We start from the raw sequence: 19,237 nt of genomic DNA on the forward strand, positions 1-19,237 counted from the left end.
GAGAGCCTGATAATATCCCTGAAACCTTGTTTAACTGTTTAAACTTCTTAGCCGTGTTCACACAAGCACTTAAACACGAGTTCAACCAAGGTGAACAAGTTTATTTTACCTCCATAGACTGACAGTGATTGAAACTTCAGAGCTCAAGTGTTGACCCTGATACTCCTTTGTTTTACTCAGTCTACCCTACATCGGACACTTTGTATGTTCAGCTCCTCGAAAAGAGATTTATCAATCACAGCAAATGTTACACATTTACCCAACTATTCAATAAAGCAGTGGATTGTCTTTGCAGTTGTTTCTCCAGAGAAAGAACCTAGGACAGACATTGTTCTAAAAGAGGGAAATGAAAACGAAGAAAGGCTGAATGATCATTCATCTTCAGTCTCTCTGTCACCCAATGTTTCTTTCTCTGTCTCTTAAGCTCCATTTTTCATTAACCTATCGGTTTGGTTTTCACTTAAACTGTTTTACTGTTTCATTTTCAGTTGCACCTTGTTAGATTGGACTACAGATCACTTTTGTTTTAGAGATATTTGCATTAGTCTTCAAATCAAAGAAAATGTATTTCTGTAGACAAGGCCATCTTAATTTATGTAGCATGTCATACACAGTGGAAAAATTCACTGTGGTTTACATGATAAAAACAAGACCGTGAAAGCAATCTCACATGCTTGTTTCATGCTGTTATTGCTTGAGAATAAACAACTTTCACTATGGCAACAGCTAAAACAGGAAGTGACTTGTATCTCTGGGGTTGAAAGTGTGAATATTGCTGGTACGTATCTTTCGGTTGAAATTATGTGTGGGTGTGAATTCAGTCACCAGAAAAGATGTGATGTGTGTCTGAATCTGTGTGAAATCATAGCCAACAGCCATACAATTGTTGTTATTTTCCATAACATGTTTTCCAAACTAAATCTAAATATTCTTCAATTAAATCCTAGTCTTTGTATCTACAGCCAAAACCATCAATCTCTCTGTTTGTAGCCACGCATGAAACCAATTGACGTCTTGCTCTTGTGACAGCCCTCTTAACTTCCTGTTTGCAATGTCTTAAAAGGAAGTGTGCCTGCTTCTTCTTTTTCTTCTCTTTGTCCATTCACTGTGCACTCATCCTAACGTACTAAACACTACTGATGATAGTAATTTACATACTTTACATTGCTATTGTTTAGCTTTTCCAAACCGGATGACAGTAAAGGCTTAAGGAAGTAGAGGGGATACATCTGAGCTATCAGGAACTACATTGTTCTCAACATCTTTAGCATTGTTTGCAATCCCTTCCACTTGTTCTTGTTTCTGCATTGTCATTATAAGCTGTGTGATGTTTTTTGTTTTTTTTGTTCAGAGCTCTCATTGGCAGTCTAAGCGTTGGTGGTGTTTTTAGCCAAGGGAGCGACAGAGCTCTAACGATGGTATTGTCTGTCTGCTAGTCAGTCAGTTGGTCCACTTTGATCCCTAGTGAATAGCTCAATAATTGCCATGAAATGATGTACTTTGACTGACTTAATGACTTTAATGATTACCAGATGATGTATCTTAATGACATTTGTGATGTCCTCATTTCCCCTCCAGTGGCACCATATGGTTAAGTGTTGTGGTTCTGAGTAAAATGTGGATGAAATGTTGACATTTGTGGTCTATTCTGGATGAATTGTTAGCATCTTTTACTTTTCATTTAGTTCCATAACCGAGTCAGTTTGTCCAATACTTGAGTTTATAACTGAATACCTGCAAAACTAATTCCTATGTGCCTCAGATGTCTTTGTGTTCAGTGCTAAGTGGCAAACATTAGCATGCTAACATGCTAAATGAAGCTGCTAAACATGGTCAACACAAACCTAAAGCTTAATTTTGGACATTTGCATTATATTTTGCGTAAATACAGCCTTATATAGCATGCACCATCTAGCACCATCTAGCATGGCAGTAGACTCTAGAGTTTTTTTTTTTTTACATATCCTGTGTTTCACAGCTGAAGCGTGCAATAAGTTTCCGGTTGAAAAGAATATCTACTTTTAACTCTTAAGCCCTATTGTCCCCATCCTTATAGGCTTAATGAGCTGAAAATGCTGTGATTTTAGTGAAATTGAGCGATATAACTGTGTTAACCTGAAAGCTACATCTGTTTATTTAAGTGCTGTCCCTATGACGACCACAGGCTGGTCATGCCTGGCCATCAGACTGTCTGTAGCTATGGTTGGTTGTTAAGGAAGTCACACATTCATCATTTGAGTATTGCACAATTGCATGGAAACAACACAAGATATGTTGTCTTAGGGAGATTCCAGAAATCTGAGATGACTCTATCTGTCACCTGGCGATGTGGAATGCTAAACCTGAGGTAAGAGGTGAGGTAAGTTTTTCATGATGAAAGTGGAAAAGAAAGGACGTTGAGATATTGCAGATAGCATGATCATGGTTCTTTATTAGGAGCACCCTTAGCAAGAAGCGTAAATGGAACATCCATTCACATCCATCGTTTTTGTCATTCCTGTACAATAGAAAGAGGTTTAAATGAGTAGCTCTTCACTGATGCTTGCTTTCACATCTTATATATCTTTCCTCCAATTAGTTTGACATTGGCCAAGCCGTGCATTGAGATCAAAGAAGGTAAAACAGATGTTAGACACAGAGAAATGTCAGTAACCTTTTAGAGTATAAAAACATAGATGTGACCTCTTTGAATTGGTGGCACAGGATCACACTGAGACGTACAGCAAGAGAGAGAGACAGAGAGCGCAAGGGAGCACAGACAAGAAAATCGGATGAATTGAAAATGGAGTGAGGACTGAACAAAAGACCAGATGGGCTCTCAGAAACTGTTGCTGTCAGGAACATGAAAAGAGGAAGAGGGAGGGTGGGAGACAGGGAGGAGGGACATGAGGATAAGCAGCCAGACAGAGGGAGAGATCACCTTCTCTTCTTAACCATTAATAAATGTAGAGGCAGGAAGAGGGGAGAGAAAGAGTTAGAGGAAAAGAGAGGCAGTGTGAGGTGGGGTGGGAGGGGAGGGGAGGTGGGGCAAGTGTGGGAGAGGCAGAAGGGTGTGTGCTCACATGAACCACTCTTGCCCTCCTGCGTGTGTGCCACTAGTCTCTGTGTCTTTCAGGCAGAGAATAGAAAAGTTGGGACAAAGTCTGAGTCAGCTCCAGCAGCTACCAGACACTCACAGCAACTCCCACCACAGTGACAGGTTTCTTCTCTCTCTCTCCCTCTCTTTTTTTAAACTGCTCTCTCACTCATTCACTCTCTCTCTTTCACACACACACACCACCCGTCACTCCTGGCAGAGGGAAGACAGGACCACAGGAGAACTGTTTCACACCTTTACTCTCAGTTACTCACCCAGCCACCGCCAGACGCTTTGCCCAGGATGTGGACGTTTCTCTTGGGGGTCACCTTTGGATTACTGGCCTCCACCAGGTCAGAACAACTTCAAGGTGAGGGGACTGTGCCTTTCGCCCAGCGGATGGCTTTTTGTTTGGAGATATTTTTTTTTCTTACCATATTCTGCCTAAAATTGTGCCTGGCTGACTGGCTGGCTGGCACCACTCCTTTGTTTCCATCTTAGGACCAGACTGTAATGTGATTCTTTCCCTTTTTGAGCCTTGTTGAGAATTTAAGTGAGTGTTCATGTAAAGACAGTGAAAGAAAGAGGCTGTGCTCTGCTGCTGCTGCTGCTGCTGCTGCTTGTAGAATGGATGAGTGGATGCCGGCAAGAGAGCGTGTGCTACACCAGCACAGACAGGCTTACGTCTGGCAGTCTGAGACTCCTGACAGACACAAAGGACACAGGCGCTCTTGCTCACACTCTGCCTCAGACACATTCACACGCTGGGTAGTGAACCTTATTTATCAGGGTTTTGGATGATCAGTGTAGCTTTCACAAGCAGCCACCCTTTTCAGGTAGAAGAAGCAATACAGAGCCTTTTTTTCTCTCTTCTTTGCTGTGCTGATACAGCTGGAGTCTGTGTTGCCACGCTTAATGCTTTATTCACTGACACAAAGGATGTTCAGCAATCGTTCTAGCTTCCCCCCCCCCTTGTCTTTGTCTCTCTCACATGTGCTTTCAGTGTAAGGTTTTGATTGGATTTGTTGCCCGGAGCAGTATATCTCTGGAGGTGAAGTTGGTACTGAATCAAACAGGTCTGGGTTCGTCTGGCTGGTTCCCTGAGGAAGTGGTAGTAGGGTTGTTCACAAAGACTCCCTCTGGCAGTGCGCCAAAGAACAATCGGCATCAAGCTATAAATTTGACCAGTATTTAAAGGCAAATAAGAGACTGCCTAAAAAGCTTGTATGTGCACTGTATGTGAGAAGAGGAAAGAAACGGAGCCAGTTCCCTCCCTCCTGTGCTTCAACATGTGTTTGCCTCCCCTTAAGGTACCTTGTGAGCTGAGGGATTGTGTGCTTTTGTGTGTGTGTTTGTGTCTCTATATTTGAGTGTTGAGAGTAATTGCTGTCTGACTAGAATTGTCCTGCGGTGGATACATCTCGTCTTGGTCCAGACGTTGTCTTTGAACCTTAAACCTGTGGCTGTGTTTCGCCTGAAGCACATCATTAAGAGCAGAACTCTTGGACTTGTGGCCAGGCCAGTTAACCAAAATGGGATTCATGGGGAGTTTTTAAGATATTGACTGTTTGACCACCCATGGCATCTATGACCATGTATGAGTGTTAAAAAAAAATGGCTCGAAAAAAATGGTAATTTGACTGGGTACAGATATCTCTTCTATGAATATGACTGAAAATGCCCTGAAGGTAATCAGATTTGTTTTTCCCCAGTAGTTGATTCAATTATTTCTTATTTCCTTTTTCATTCATTTGTAACTGTATGACCTATGCAATGTGAGTTAAAAAAAAAAAAAATTCAATTTAGATTAATGTATTACTGCACTCAATAATTCAGTTGATCACGAGACTATGTGATGACCTTTCAAATTTGATAAGTGATCAGTTTTCTTGGCTCTAATACCAAGTAAGAGATCAAAGAGTAGTGACATGATCAGAATGATAGTACAGAGCTTTCAACCAATCCAAATCTGTTAGCAACTTTATCAGATGTGTAAGCTCAGTGCTCTTGTAGCTTTTTAGGTTTCCTATAGAGATAGCAAACGCAGATTATCCACTAACTGCAATAACAGACAGACAGTGAGTATCTTCCACTTTGCGGAGGATCAGTCTCACAAACTCAAATGCACGCACTCAGGCCAAACACAACCGCTGGACTTCCTGCAAATTGGGCCGTATTTGCCTCCTTGCCGGAACGACCCCTCCTGCATGCACCCGTGTCATGTTTCAAGGTGAGGGGTGGTCAGGGGCCTCGTGGACTGGGACTGAGCCCTGACAAAGAGGGCTTGTGCCTGTTCAGGCTCTGAGTACCATCTACGGCCACCTGAGACTCTCAGACACGTGTTTGCCTTCTCTACCAACGGACCCTTCTCTGAAAATTAAACCACCCTGAAGCTGAATGGCCCTGCACCAAATATCTTGTATAACTCCTCTACTCTTTGAATGTTCTCTTTTTTTTACCCAGTGCCTTTGACACTGATTGAACTGGTCTAAAATGGTCCTCTTATTCTAGGTTTCATCTATCTTTGTGTGCTCTTAAACCTTGTAATTACTTTTTTTAAATGTTTTGTGAGTTTCATGCTGATACCCACACTCCCCCCTGTTTGCCTTCCTCTACACATAAGGCTTTGTGCCCATGGGAAAAGTGCTCAGAATGACTTCTGTAATGTACACACCTTCGACTGCACGAAGCAGCGATTTCCAAACTCACTGTAGCATCAGGCATGTAGCATCAGGCAAAGCAGCAGATTATACGGGATCCATACTTTGATTTAAAGCACTACATGCATGTTGGGAAAGAAAGGACGAAATTTATTATTTAGGTTTTTCAGAGAAAACACTGTCTATCCTAAATGTAGATGCAATTGACAGTACTGTTACTTTAGAGGAATAGTTTGACCTTTTTGAAATTAAGTCATTTGCTCTGATTCCAAGAATTAAATGAGAAGATTGATACCACTTCCGTGACAGTACACGAGTACAAGGGGGCAATTAGCTTAGCTGTAGCATAAGAACTGGAAGCAGAGGGGAACAGCTACCATGACAATGTCCAAAGTATCATTTTTACATGTGTGTTTCTTAATGGATGAGACAAACAAGATATTTGGTAAAAGTTAGCTTCAGATGTTCTGTTTAGCATATTATTTTTTACTCTGGACCTAGCTAGAGTAGATATTTCCCCATTTCCAGTCTGACTGCTAAGCTAGGCTAACTGCCTCCGAGTTCTCCGCAAGAAGGTGAAGTCTGTGTCCCAAAATCCTAAAAAGTATTTATTAAAAAAGAAACAGCCATACAAAAAAAGACTTAAAACCTTGTATGATTAATAACAACAAACACAATCGAGATATTCATGGAAATATGCACCTAATATGGTGAAAAACTGCTTTTTAAGAACCTTTTTAAACATGAACCGCCAGTGAAATCATTCTGCAGCACCAAGAATGTTTTAAAGTGCCGCCAAAGTATCCTTTATCTTCAAATGTGAATGTTCGAAAAGAATGTTCGAAGTCAGGTTTCTGCCTGTTCTATTGGAAAGAAAGCTGCTTTCAAAACGGTAAACAATGAGTGGAGGTGCAGTAGACAGAAAGTGTGAAAGGAAATGGTACATTAGAAAGAAAATCAGATAGCTAGAGTCCTTCTTGTGACCTTCAGGTAATGCTGTGTGTGTGTGTGTGTGTGTGTGTGTGTGTGTGCACGCAAACATATTTGCACCATATCTCATGTTTCACCTGTCCCACTGGCCAGGCAGACCTTTGTTGTGACCAGTGGAGGGAAAGACATGCCTGCTGACAGAGCAACATCACTCAAGTGTGATGATGCAGGACACTGGAACATTGTGGGAGTGACGGCAACAAGGTTTCTCTCGAAACCAGCTGATGAACTATGGCTAAAAGGATGTTACAGTAGTAGTGGGACATATACAGTAAATTATCTGTTCTAGCAAGGCAGTCATGCACTCACGATATTAGTGAGAACATTCTCAGTGAGGTTTATCTGTGAAAGACAAGAGAAAAATGCAGATAAGAAGATAACAAATGTTATTATTCCTGACTTCAAGCTACTGAACCGGCTCTCTCGCTGTGCTCCATGCTGTGTCATGGCTCGACAAAGGTTATGGCTCAAAAAATGATCAGCCAACGGTCTGTGTGTTTGCGCACCTGCATGCAGGGGGTAATTTGTACTTTATTGCTGGCATAGAAAAGACAAACAGAGGGTAATGAGAGAAAACAAGAGAGAAGGAGAGAGACGGGGGGAGAGAGAATATAAAGTGAGAGTGGAGACTCAGGCTTGTCTATTACTTCTAGAGCAGCTGGAGTTTTTGGCAAGGCGCTGCTTTAAAGCTCCCCTTTCTCTCAGGTTTGGTACACCCAGACTTTGCAGTATTGCAGTATCCTTGGTTTCAACTCTATTAGGTGACAATGGAGCCTTTGGGAGAGTCAGTGCCTTGGCATAGCAGGCTTCTCAACTGTATAAAGACACCCATGACCGTTCCTTCTGCATACTAATGATTGCGCCTCAGATTCATGTCAGTCTGTCTTTCAGCTCACTGATGGTAAGCTGTGCTCCCTTTGATCTCTCTGGGCAGGTTTGCAAGGCCAGGACTGTTGTCTTGTTTTTCACCCCGTTACTTTCAGGGACACTGTGCCATGTGGCAGCATGTGTTGAGGTTCTTTCACTTGTGTGTGTGTAAGGGAGAGCGAGAGGGAGAGAGAGAGAGGCAACTGACAACTGAAACTGCCTGACAAAACAAGTGTTGGCACTAACTCTTGTTGTCCCACTGCCACAAACAGCAGAGAGCTCAACTTCCTGCTGCTGCGAGTGCTCTGTTTACTCATAACAGCCAGTGGAAAAATTGGTGGACTTTTTTTTTAAATTATATCTAGCCTCTTTGAAGTGTGGTTTACTTGCAGTAAAGTGATAAATATAGTCATAAGATAACAAAAATCTACTTTCCTGAAAACTTACGGTCTTTTCTAGACTTGCAATATTTCTATGGGAATTAACAAAAATTAAATGAAAATACAGGGATGTTCTGCTCAGGTTATTCATCATATCATATGCCAATAAAAACTAACCTTTAAACCCTATTATAAACTGATATAATCAATTAATTTGCTAATCAAATCAATTAATTTCTCAAATACATACAGTGTGAATGAGGTGTGTTTAGCTAACGTCAGCTAGCAAGTTAACTAATAGGGAAATGTGTGCCAGCAATGTTGGCTGTGTGCAAACTAATTTATAATGCTTAATTATCATGCTCAATCAAGCTACAACACACATGGTAACAGTTAGCTAGCAAAAACTAGCAAAATTAGCTAATATGTTTCAAATTGTGCACTTTGCTTTAGGCTACTTTCTCTGGGTTAAGTGAAATGTTGTAAATATATTAAATATATTCACTTAAAATCAAAACTAACATGAAAGCATGTAGGTCACTTTGGCTCAAACAGTGCAGTGGTGTTGGCAGTAGTTGGAGTTCATGCAGCGGGTTTTAATTTAACTCTGATTCCGTTTTTAATGAGATGCTGGCAAATTATATGTTCTCTGATGGAAGTGTGCTGAATGCATTGCATGGTTGCAAATCAAAGGGCACACTTTTTATGGAAACATACCATAAGTCCTGAATTGATTTTCGAAGTGCATTATGTTCCCCCTATTAGGTTCACTGTTAAAAGTTGAAAATTGTGCAAAAATGTTTTAAAATGTTAATTTTGGGATAGCAGAATGCTAACGGGTTCAGCCAGACCTTCTCCGGCGCTGACACAACAATGTGGTGATAGATCAGACTATGCAAGACTTTAAGATTTTCTTTGTGAATGTGAACTCTGTGTATAATGCAACAACTACAGCACAAAGCACTGAGTTTATTTAATTTTTCTCTGAAGCAGTCGCAATATAGCTTCCCATAGTATGTATAAAACATAAAATTGCATTCTATTGAGCAGGCATTGTTCTATATTGGTCTGTTTTTGCTCTTTAAAGGTGGTTGTGTTTTTGTAAGATATAGTAGCAGTTACAAGTGTTTTATTTTCGGAAATGTAGCTATCCAGTATATATTATGTGTGATGTTTTCCTGTACAACTGGTGTTGTTGCTGGGTGACTTTGTATTTGACACCTTTCACATCCTGTTCAACCTTTACCATGGCAACACATTAAACAAGCACCAAACAGATATTGGTTTCTTCTGTGCATGTACAGTATGGACTCACATAAATCTCTATATGACATATGTGGTGTTTGTGGTAAAGGATCCTATTTTCAGTTTAACTTGTGCAAATTATACTTGCACTTTAACAACTGCACTGAAATTGTGATTTTATGAGTATGAATCGTCAGCACAAAATGTTGTCACATGCCTGTTTTCAGCAATTTCATCACTAACTGTCTTTTAAGCACACAACCGATGCATCATGATTCCTGATCAAATTGTCTGGGTTGATAATAGATTTTATGACTTCATCCATTTCCCATGAAATCTGCAATGAGGAGATGTTAGTGTTATTGCAGATAATGGTGATTTAATGCTTTTCAAAATAGCTTTCAGTGGACTTCCACAGAAATTATCATGCACTTAACTGATTTTTTTTTCTATGTGGGAGAAAGATCACTCTCTTGAGACAAAGTCACGGGTAAATATTCAGCATGAAAAATGTGTGTCCATCGTGACTCTTCCCAGGTGGCGTCACTCTCTTTCTTTCTCAATGCAAATAATCACCTGCTCACATCAGGAAAATTCCCACATGTTTTTTTTTCTTGCCAATTCAAACACTTCTTCTATTTGTAGTGGACACACTGCTATTTAAAAAGGTATCTACATGTGAACGCATACACATGCTCATCTGCTCATTTTCTAGGCCTAGTTTGCATTTTTGTTTTCATTTCAACAAAGCAAAGTCATTTCCCTGAGGTTTCTGCTTTAGTCAAGCAAACTTAAGCAAATAAGATCAACAGCACACGTGAGGCACACTGCACCACTAGCAGTGCGACGTTTGGTGGCATTTTGTTAGGGCTAAACCTTTAGAGAAAGAGGTCAGTTGCTAAAACTTTTTTCTTGTGATGGTGTTATTAAACATTTATTTCACAGGCATCTAAAGCATACAGCAGAGTTTATGTTTGTGTGCATATATTGTCTATCCTTGTTGTGTTGTGGCACACATGGTTTCATAAAAGGCTCAGCAAGTCCTGGGGACATAGAAATAGATTTTTTTTATTTCTATGCCCGAGGCGAAATGCTTAAGATGCTGCCTGTCCCATGATGTGTTTGTGATTCTCTCACAGACAACTCATCTGAACAAACCAGACGCCTCATGACTCGACACTTGAATAATGACGCAAATGGCACATTAATACATTTTTCCTACCATACATTTTAAGTATTCATGTGCTCATCAGTAACTAAAACACCCAATGGAAAGTATGATGAGTTGAGTGAATGGCTGTGTTTTCTCTGTCAGGTATCACTAATAAATCAAAAACAAATAATAAATTCCCATTATGTAACCCAATGTAGGGCTGGGTGATAATTCAATATGATAATTTATTGTCTTTCAAAGGAATCATGCCTTGATTAAATATCTTATTATTCTCAGATAGTCTGATGTAAATGGTAACTAGACTGCACTTATATAGTGATTTTATCCAAAGCGCTTTACACTACAGACTGCGCACATTCACTTGTGATGTGAAATGGTTTGAGGGAATATAATTTGAAGACTGCATTTTTGTTTTTACATCATACTTTACATTACTACTCAGTTCAATACAATAAACAAGCTGGATTTCAACCTTCAAGTCTTATTATACAGTGGTGCATGCAGCTCAGGACAGGATTCTCTCTGCATAATAATTGTGGAGAGTAACGTGTAAAGGTCCAGTTGAAGCCTAAATGTTGGTGAATATGAATTGTGAGAGGTGTTTTCAGCAGTCAACAGCAGTGTGCAGGATTAATTTATTCATCTTCATGTTCAAGTCATACATGACTGCACCAGATAATTCTGTTTATTGGGAATACCCCTGTGTAATTATGTCATTGTCTTAATCTAAGTACTCTGTATTCACATGAATGCATTAAACCATAGTCACTGATCAACTAGTAATGTTTCTTTTTCCTCTATAATTTCGGTTATGTTTATTTTGCACTCAAATTCTTAATTAAAAAAGAAAAAAGGTGGATGGGTCGAATAGACTTTTGCCCAGGAGATACTTACACTTTTTTTACGTAACTTATGTGGCTCACGTATCCCTAAATACCACTTAACTTTTGGCATTTACGTAAACTGCTTTTTACAATGCCTAACCAGGAGTTTTTATTGCCCTGAACCTAGGTCAGTGGTTTTGTAGCCTAAATTCACAGAAACTAAAGCCTTCTTTACAACCACAAACCATACGTGTATGTATAATGACATGGGCACTATTTTTAGAACGCTATTGCCGCAAAACACTCATTTTGACAAACGCTCATATGGACAAACGGTCTATTCTGTCGTTATGGTTTGAGATCCTTACTGTAGTCTTAACACTGTGCTTGTGCTGCTTAACTATCTGCTAGTTTTGAATATGAGTTTTGAAAAAAATATGCAAGGTGAAACAACAACCTTTCAACAGTTGGAACAATTTCTCTATTTTTTCCCCAAAAAGTATTGTATGTTATGTTTCCCCCATAGACATATATAGTCCTCTAAAATCAAAATTTCACACCGTGGTTCCTGTTATTGGCTAGAAATTATTTAGAATTAACAAGTGCTACAGTGAATAAACAACAACAAATGAGCAATGACAGATTCTATAACCTGTAACAGAATAATGATAAATCATGTAAGATGCTGAACCTGTATTTTTCTTCCTTCTCTTTCCCTACAGTGAATTTCCGAGGCTGCAGCTTTAAAGGGGTATTTCTTGTTGAGGGAGCGAACCGTCACTCCCTGAACTTTGACATGGCTCAAAAGGTGTGTTTGCAGCTGGACAGCATCATGGCAACTCTAGATCAACTCAGGGAGGCCTTTGATATAGACATGGAAACATGCAGGTAAAACCACAAGCCTTTGTTTAAAAAATAAGTATTTGTATTGATTATTGTGAAAAAAAAGTTATATTATATAAAAGTTATATTATTATATAACTTTTATTTTTCAAATTTCAATTCTTATAAACATTTTTAATTGTACATTAAACATCTAGATGAAACATTTCTGCACCCCAAATTCTCATAATCTTGCCATGAGTTGAGCCCTCTCATCTTTCAACATGTCAGTTTTTGGGTTTTTTTAAATGTCACAGAAAATGCTTTCTCTCACACCAAAATTAAATCCCACAACTGAACTTCAACTTTAAAAGCAGTTGGTCTCCATTATTGCACTCAAACAAAAGAGGAAGAAGGTCTTTCACTTTTACAATTCCCAACATTTGTCACGCACTAGAAATGCCACAGACTTCCAATAAAATACACTACTATTTGTTCCTCATCTGAGTTTGTCTCTATGCCTTTTTGCACTGTGAATTACTTTCGTTCTTAGTATATGATGTAATGTGTTTAGTCGTGGCTACTTGGAGACAGATTGCGTTCTGTATCAACAATACAGTAAAATATGTCTTTAACAGTAATATTGTTGTGTCCATTCAGGTACGGTTGGACCAGCAATATGAGCACTGCCATCCTCAGACACACGGCCCATGAAAACTGTGCTCTGAACATGACTGGCTTCATCACTAATCCACGTACAGCTGAAGAACTCTATGATACTTACTGCTATGATGATAAAGGTGATTATACTGACAGGAGCTACACTCTGTCAGTGCAGTCCAAACTTTATGCTCAGATTACTCAAGTATCCTGTAAATTTATAAAGCATAGACCTGTTGTTATTTGCCTCTCCGTTTTGGTAACATCTACTTCCTGTTCCCACATGTGCCAGCTGCCTCTGCAAAAGACTGTACGAAAGCCTTTAAATCACCGGCATACGTACCCTCAGCTGCACCAGGTTAGTACAATGTACCCATTCACCGCTCACCTTATTAACCCCTTGGACAATGTAGTGTTTAATCAAATATGTATGTTTCTGGCTGCCAGTGTTTAGTGAAGTTAATGTAGCTAACATGCTCGCGAGTCTTCAAGCTAGCCTAATAACTGATGAGAGCAAAGAAGGACCAAGCTAAACACTGTAGAGCTAAACACACCCTGCTCATAAACCTGACAGTGCTTTTCTTCATTTCAGTAGCCAGTTAGGCTAGCTGCCTCAGGATTTTTTACTAAACATACTTACATACATTAAACAAATGGTTAATACTGCTAACTCTGAAAAGAGAAGCAACTATCATGTGATCACTGGAGGCTAAGATAACGTTACCGTATATTGGACAGGAAGTAAAGTGCAGAGCAGCTCGAAAACCGATATACATCACACTACATTGTGCAAGTCGTCTTTTAGTGCATGTTTCTCCATAATATGTATCAAAAGTTGAGGCACTAATATAGAAAGAATGAATTATTGAAATGGATTTCAAAAACAGCAACATTTCATGTTATGAGGCTGTATGCATATATGGCATCTGTCATAGAACTGATCAGCAACATATTTAGTAATCACTTAAAAAGAAAGCATTTTAGTGGAACTTTGGTCTCCTTACCAGACAGTGGTGGTTCTACACAGGGGCCTACAGGGGCCACTGCTCCTGTGAAGAAGCCCTTGGCCCCTGCTGTTGCCCCTGTGTAAAATTAATAATAAAATGATAAAGTTATAACGATGACCGACGGAACAATTCTTACCTATTTTTTGTTCAAACAATATCTCATTGTACACAAAAGGAACCCAGAATGTGAACATTGTATAATAGTTTAATTGTGTAATAAAAGCTAAATATAAAGATCATTCTCACTGTACTGCACTTTCAAAATAAAAAAAAGTGATTGTGCAAAAAAAAGAGAAATGTCATTGTCATGCAAAAATAACTATTCAACGTAGTTCTTCCAAATATGTGACTTTTAGCCAAAATAAAGGTTTTGAATGCTTAAATATAATTTTTGACGTTTTTTAATGTGCCCCTCTGATTAAACACTGGCCCCTCCTTGGCCCCCACAGTAAGATTGGTCTAGAACCGCCACTGTTACCAGATGATCTCACCTCTATAGTCAGCATCAACACCCCCTCAGCCCCTAGCCATGTTACCTGAGGTGGGTGATACTGTAGAGTTTGCCCAAATTGTCTTTGCCTGAGCAACAAGACAGCTGGGTGTGGTTAGTTTTCACTACCTTACCTTATGTCTAGGTGATGGCTCTGTTTCCCCAAAACTGGGTTACCTTTTGATGAAAACTATGTAACCAAGACCATATATCAGCAATAGTTCCAGAATAATAATATGTAAATAGCACTGTCATATTGTGTATTTACACATAGTGACTATAATTATAGTAATGCGGTATGCTGAACTGTGGATCAAAGACATACTCAGATAGGAAGACAAGAAACTGAGAGCCTGCTGTCACAAAGAGAAGGTGCCCTGTCTGTTGAATGCACGGTGCTACTTGGGGTCTCTCAATCAAATAATGACAAAAGGCTGATCTTAAGATGTTGTTGTCTTCACTGTTAAACAGCCACTGTTGCAGATGAAAATGTATCTGGTGTGACTGAAGCAGAACGAATGTTTCCAGTCAACTTAATGTATTGAAGTTTTATTAACTTTGTGTTTAGTCATGTTAATTTAATTTATGTAATTCCATTCTAATGAAATAGCCACAAGTAACGTTAGCTCAGGTAACACTAACTTACATTGAAAGTGATATGACGCCATTGACATGTGAACAAATCAAACACACCGTTCCCTTGAATAAAATTACAGATTACACTGGGTTTGTGTAAATGATGTAATGTAAGTACACATAATATATAACATAGGTAAATATTCCAATGCAAAAAAGTTGCACATTATACCCTATATAGCAGCAGTAAAAAAAAAATCAAAACTATGATACTTTTTTATGTTTAAAATCCAAAACGAGGATAACTGAATGACACATTGTTACAAAATGCATCATGATATTACTCATTTTACTGTATATTTGTATAGCACCTGCAACATTTCTTTAATCACTTTAGACGGATTATCTGAGAAAAAGAAATTCAACCCAACATGCATGTTTTGTTTAGTAATTTATTATTATACCACTAATGCTGGCATGATAAGATTTAAAATCATAAGATATTAAACCAGAGAAGTGAATATGATTCTTCTTTATATAAGAAGGAAAAGATATAACCAAATGAAAAAAAAAATGTCAATGTTGTTCTTAAAAAGAACATTTCGAATGAATCCGTTATGTGTGATTGTAACCCTCTCTCTTCTCCAATCAACTGAAGCCTCACCGCAACCGCAGGCCCCAACAACAGCAGATGACCTGGAAGATACCACTCCGAAAGCACGAACCGAGGACGCTTCTGGTGGCGAGGGTGGTGACACCACAGTATCCCCTGGGGAAGATGCTGTTGGGGATGTGATCGAATTTACACCAACAGTCACCACTCCTCTCACCGAAGTGAGTGATCGAGATGACTCAGATGCTTTCACGGAGGTCACTTTTGTGGAAACAAACCCATTTGGAGAGAGGGAGAACAGCAGTGTGGGGTCCACTTTCACTCCTGGACAGTACGACCAGCCCGCTGGATCTGGAATGATGCCGACCCACTATGAGGAGGAGACAGTCACTCCAATGGCCCCTGATGGAGAGCCAGAGGAAACACATCTTCCCACTGAAACAAATCAACATGAGACAATTGGGTCTGTTGCTGATGATGAGGGTAAGAAAAACACAAACAAAGGTCCACCAACACATAAGGGTTGTGAAGTATTCAGATGTCGGGTGACATACAATGTAACAGCAGCGGACAATGTAATGCATTACCAAAAAGAAGCTCTGTGGAGCTAAAAATGTTCAGTTTTTTGGAGATTGTATCAGAAAGAATGAGAGCAGATTCAACTCTGTAGTTATTTTTTGGATTGCATTATACTGCAAGGTTCCTGTTATTCGGTTTACCCTATGTTTATCTAAAAATGTAATCAGAGGAAATGCAGATACTCGAGTTTATAAAAAGCATTGGAACATAATCAAAGAACACCACATCCTGACATCAGATGCAACAGGTTTCAGAGCACTGAAGTAATTTTAAGAACACATGACGCCCCCTTGTGTTAGGTTGAGCTGTGGAGTTGATTTATTACATGGATTTTGCCTCTATGTCTCTAAGAGGATTCACAATAAGGCTCAGTGTAATATACACTCACACCAAATGCACAAAAGTAATAACAGAACTAGAAATAACAATTTTATACAGATTATTTAATTGGAAAGTAACTTATTAAAGTATTATTATATATTATTGTAGTGTAGTTTATGGGTGTTGTTGAGTTTAATATGTCAGTGAATTATCCGTACCTGCAATTTAAATGTTTTCCTTTTGTTTTATTGGCATGCAGTTCCAAAACAACAACCCAATGACAGATTGGATCAAGGTCAACAGGAGAGCAGCAGTTCAAGTGAGCAGCCATATTACTTCACATATCATCCTGTAGAAGTCAAAACGTTTGACCATGTTTGGACATTTGCACTTTATTTGGAACCACTCTTAATTTCTTACTGTCTACTCATGGGTTATTTTTCCCTACAGACTGGCTGGTAATCCTTTTAGTGATCGTGGCAGTTGCTGCTATCCTCCTCGTGTGTGCAGCTGTTGTCAAAAGAAAAAGGTATGACTTTGATTGCTATCATTGTTTTTATCTTACACTAATAGAGTAGTCATGTCACATGTTTAGGACATAAATATTGCCCCATGTTTCTCTGTCTTAATGTGAAGAGTAGTCAATAGTCAGTGCTCCAATTTTCACCTATTTTGCTGCAGACTGGGGGATGGCAAAAAAAAAATCAATAATAAATAAATGTGTCTGAATGTTCGCTTGCAGCTGGTGCGGCAAACAGCAGACCCTGATGATCACATCCAAAGACGGCGGCGAAGGGAACGGCGCTGCAGCATCAGCATCCAGCTCCCACGCCCAGGAGAGAGAGCAGGAAATGGTCACCCTCATGAACAAGGAGAAGATCCAGGAAAACGGCAACACGGAGGAGTTCACCGTCATCACGCTAGAGGAGTCGCCAGATAAAGAACAGCTGGCGTGAGAGAGGAGTGTAGAAGCAGGCAGGAAAGCGTAGGTGATGATAGGGAGGAATGTAGTGAGGAGATGGTTGGAGCTCCAAACACTGGTAAAGAACTGCTTTGGTGGCCAGCACTGAGAAAGAGTATATGTGTGTGTTATTTAGAAAGATTGTGGTTCAAAGTGTTGTACTGGGTGTGAAGCTGTTGCCTCTCAGTGGGTCTTTCAAACCAACATGTGCAGCATTTTGTTTGTCCGGTATGCCAGGTTAGTTAGGGCGGTCAGAGAGCGTCATGCATGGTGGGGTAATGTGCATTGGTGCATAGCAGGGTGTGTGAATGTGTTTTGTGTCTTTGTGTTTGTGAGCTGTATGCTTTGTTGTCCGTGGGGCTGGATAGATGGGTTATAAAGGGAGGGGGTGGTGAGGGTCTCATTTGTGAAGAACATATTGATGACAATTTTTTTTTCTTAATAGAATTGGTGAATCCTAAATTGATTGAGCCTAAATGGGAAATAATAGATCAATGGCGATGACATTTTATTTGAGATACTGCAAATAGAAAAAATATATAATTTCAAGCAAAAAGACCCTTGATGTTTTTCACATGTTTCATTTATTTGTTTTGTTTACTTATTGTTGTAACCTTGTGTATATTTCAGACATTGCCTGTGGACTGGAGTTTGGGTTTTTCCATTTTCAAGACAACTGGGGATGTCACTACCTTAATTTATGCAGCTTTGATTCCCTTTTTCTTGTTCTCTGTATATAAAGTATATGTTTTTGGAAATGCCTTAGCAATAGCTGCCAGTGCTTTATGTGTTTGGTAGAAAAGGATCTTTGTATCCCTTTTTAATAAAGGAATGTGTCATTTTTTGAGAGTTATTTAATTAGAAAACAGTACCTCAGAGGTTAAAAAAATTGTGAAAGGATTTTGCAATAGTGGAGTGGATCAACTTAATGTATAGCATCCAAAATTGTGCAATTTGTGCACCATTGATGTCAGTTAATGTGGTATACATTTATATTAGGTTGGGAATGTGATATAAAGTCCCTGATGTTATCCTGAGGATAATGTTAAAGATGATGTATACATACTATATACACAGTGTGTACATTGATTAAAGAAAAAAAAGGAGCTAAAGAACCAATTGGATTAATTAATCATTTCTTGAATGCAAGATTTAAGCTCAAACCGCAACAAGTGAATGACAGCGGCCTAGCTTTAGATGCTAAAAGACGTGGCACATATGATAATGAGGGGCCCATGTGCTGTAAACACATAGTAATGTAAAGGTTTCTTCATAAGAAAGGGGCCGTGACAGCGTCGGCTGTGTGCTCCCAAGGGGGATGGGTGTGATGAATGAAGCTTGTGTGCTTGCCCAGGCCTCAATGCGCCAGTCTCTGTACATTTTACACATGTAAACAAAATGCTGCAGTTTTTCTACTGACCTTGTCATTGGTGAAATATATCATACATTGTGCATATCAATATTATTCCCTGTGTGACAGCTAATTCTTCCTGGTTTTGAGTATAAAATCTTTGAATTACATACAGCAATTGTAAACTGATTTTTTTTTTCTGACTTGTTCCGTTTTTTTTTTCCTGCTTTTGCTCTTATGATTCCTTTTGAGGAGAAGTAGCACATGTACTAGTGTAGGCAGGTTTTATGACAAATTAACAAAAAGATGTCGCTGAAAACATTTGTAAAGTCATGAACGGAAATAAATGTGTATAGAAAATGATGTGCAGGAATGTGTTGTGTTTGCTCACTGATTACTCTGTGTGTGGAGACAAAAGGAAGCGAGTGAATGGCATGACAGTGGGATGCGAATGGTTACATTGCCCCGACGTAAGAGGAAGTGAGGTTTCCATGGCACCGGGATGGTGATGTGAGAACATGCTAACATGGGAAACAAAGACTGAGATAAAGACAACCATTTTGAAAGATATAGATGGCATCTTTCCATACAGTGTGAAACTGCATGAAGTATAGTCACACTGTCTTCATTGAGAAACACTG

The 19,237-nt window shown here is 39.3% G+C and overlaps 1 protein-coding gene across 1 annotated transcript; it reads left to right on the forward strand.

Moving 5' to 3' along the window:
• Positions 1–2,259: 2,259 nt before the first annotated feature.
• On the forward strand, positions 2,260–18,959 carry cd44b (CD44 molecule (Indian blood group) b). Its single transcript, XM_059336119.1, has 9 exons — positions 2,260–2,347; positions 3,297–3,446; positions 11,939–12,104; positions 12,699–12,838; positions 12,991–13,056; positions 15,430–15,867; positions 16,544–16,603; positions 16,735–16,813; positions 17,027–18,959. The coding sequence occupies exons 2-9, from the start codon at positions 3,380–3,382 to the stop codon at positions 17,238–17,240; spliced, it is 1,230 nt and encodes a 409-aa protein (XP_059192102.1). The 5' UTR covers positions 2,260–2,347; positions 3,297–3,379; the 3' UTR covers positions 17,241–18,959.
• Positions 18,960–19,237: the final 278 nt, after the last annotated feature.

This window comes from Centropristis striata, chromosome 6, assembly GCF_030273125.1.
Source record: "Centropristis striata isolate RG_2023a ecotype Rhode Island chromosome 6, C.striata_1.0, whole genome shotgun sequence".
NCBI lineage: Eukaryota > Metazoa > Chordata > Actinopteri > Perciformes > Serranidae > Centropristis > Centropristis striata.

What these genes read in the sequence shown, in the direction of transcription:
- cd44b (XM_059336119.1), top strand. Translation starts at nt 3,380, where the DNA reads ATGTGGACGTTTCTCTTGGGGGTCACCTTTGGATTACTGGCCTCCACC. An exon ending in GTCTGTTGCTGATGATGAGG is followed by an intron (nt 15,868 to 16,543) that starts GTAAGAAAAACA and finishes ATTGGCATGCAG; the next exon opens with TTCCAAAACAACAACCCAAT. An exon ending in GCTGTTGTCAAAAGAAAAAG is followed by an intron (nt 16,814 to 17,026) that starts GTATGACTTTGA and finishes GTTCGCTTGCAG; the next exon opens with CTGGTGCGGCAAACAGCAGA.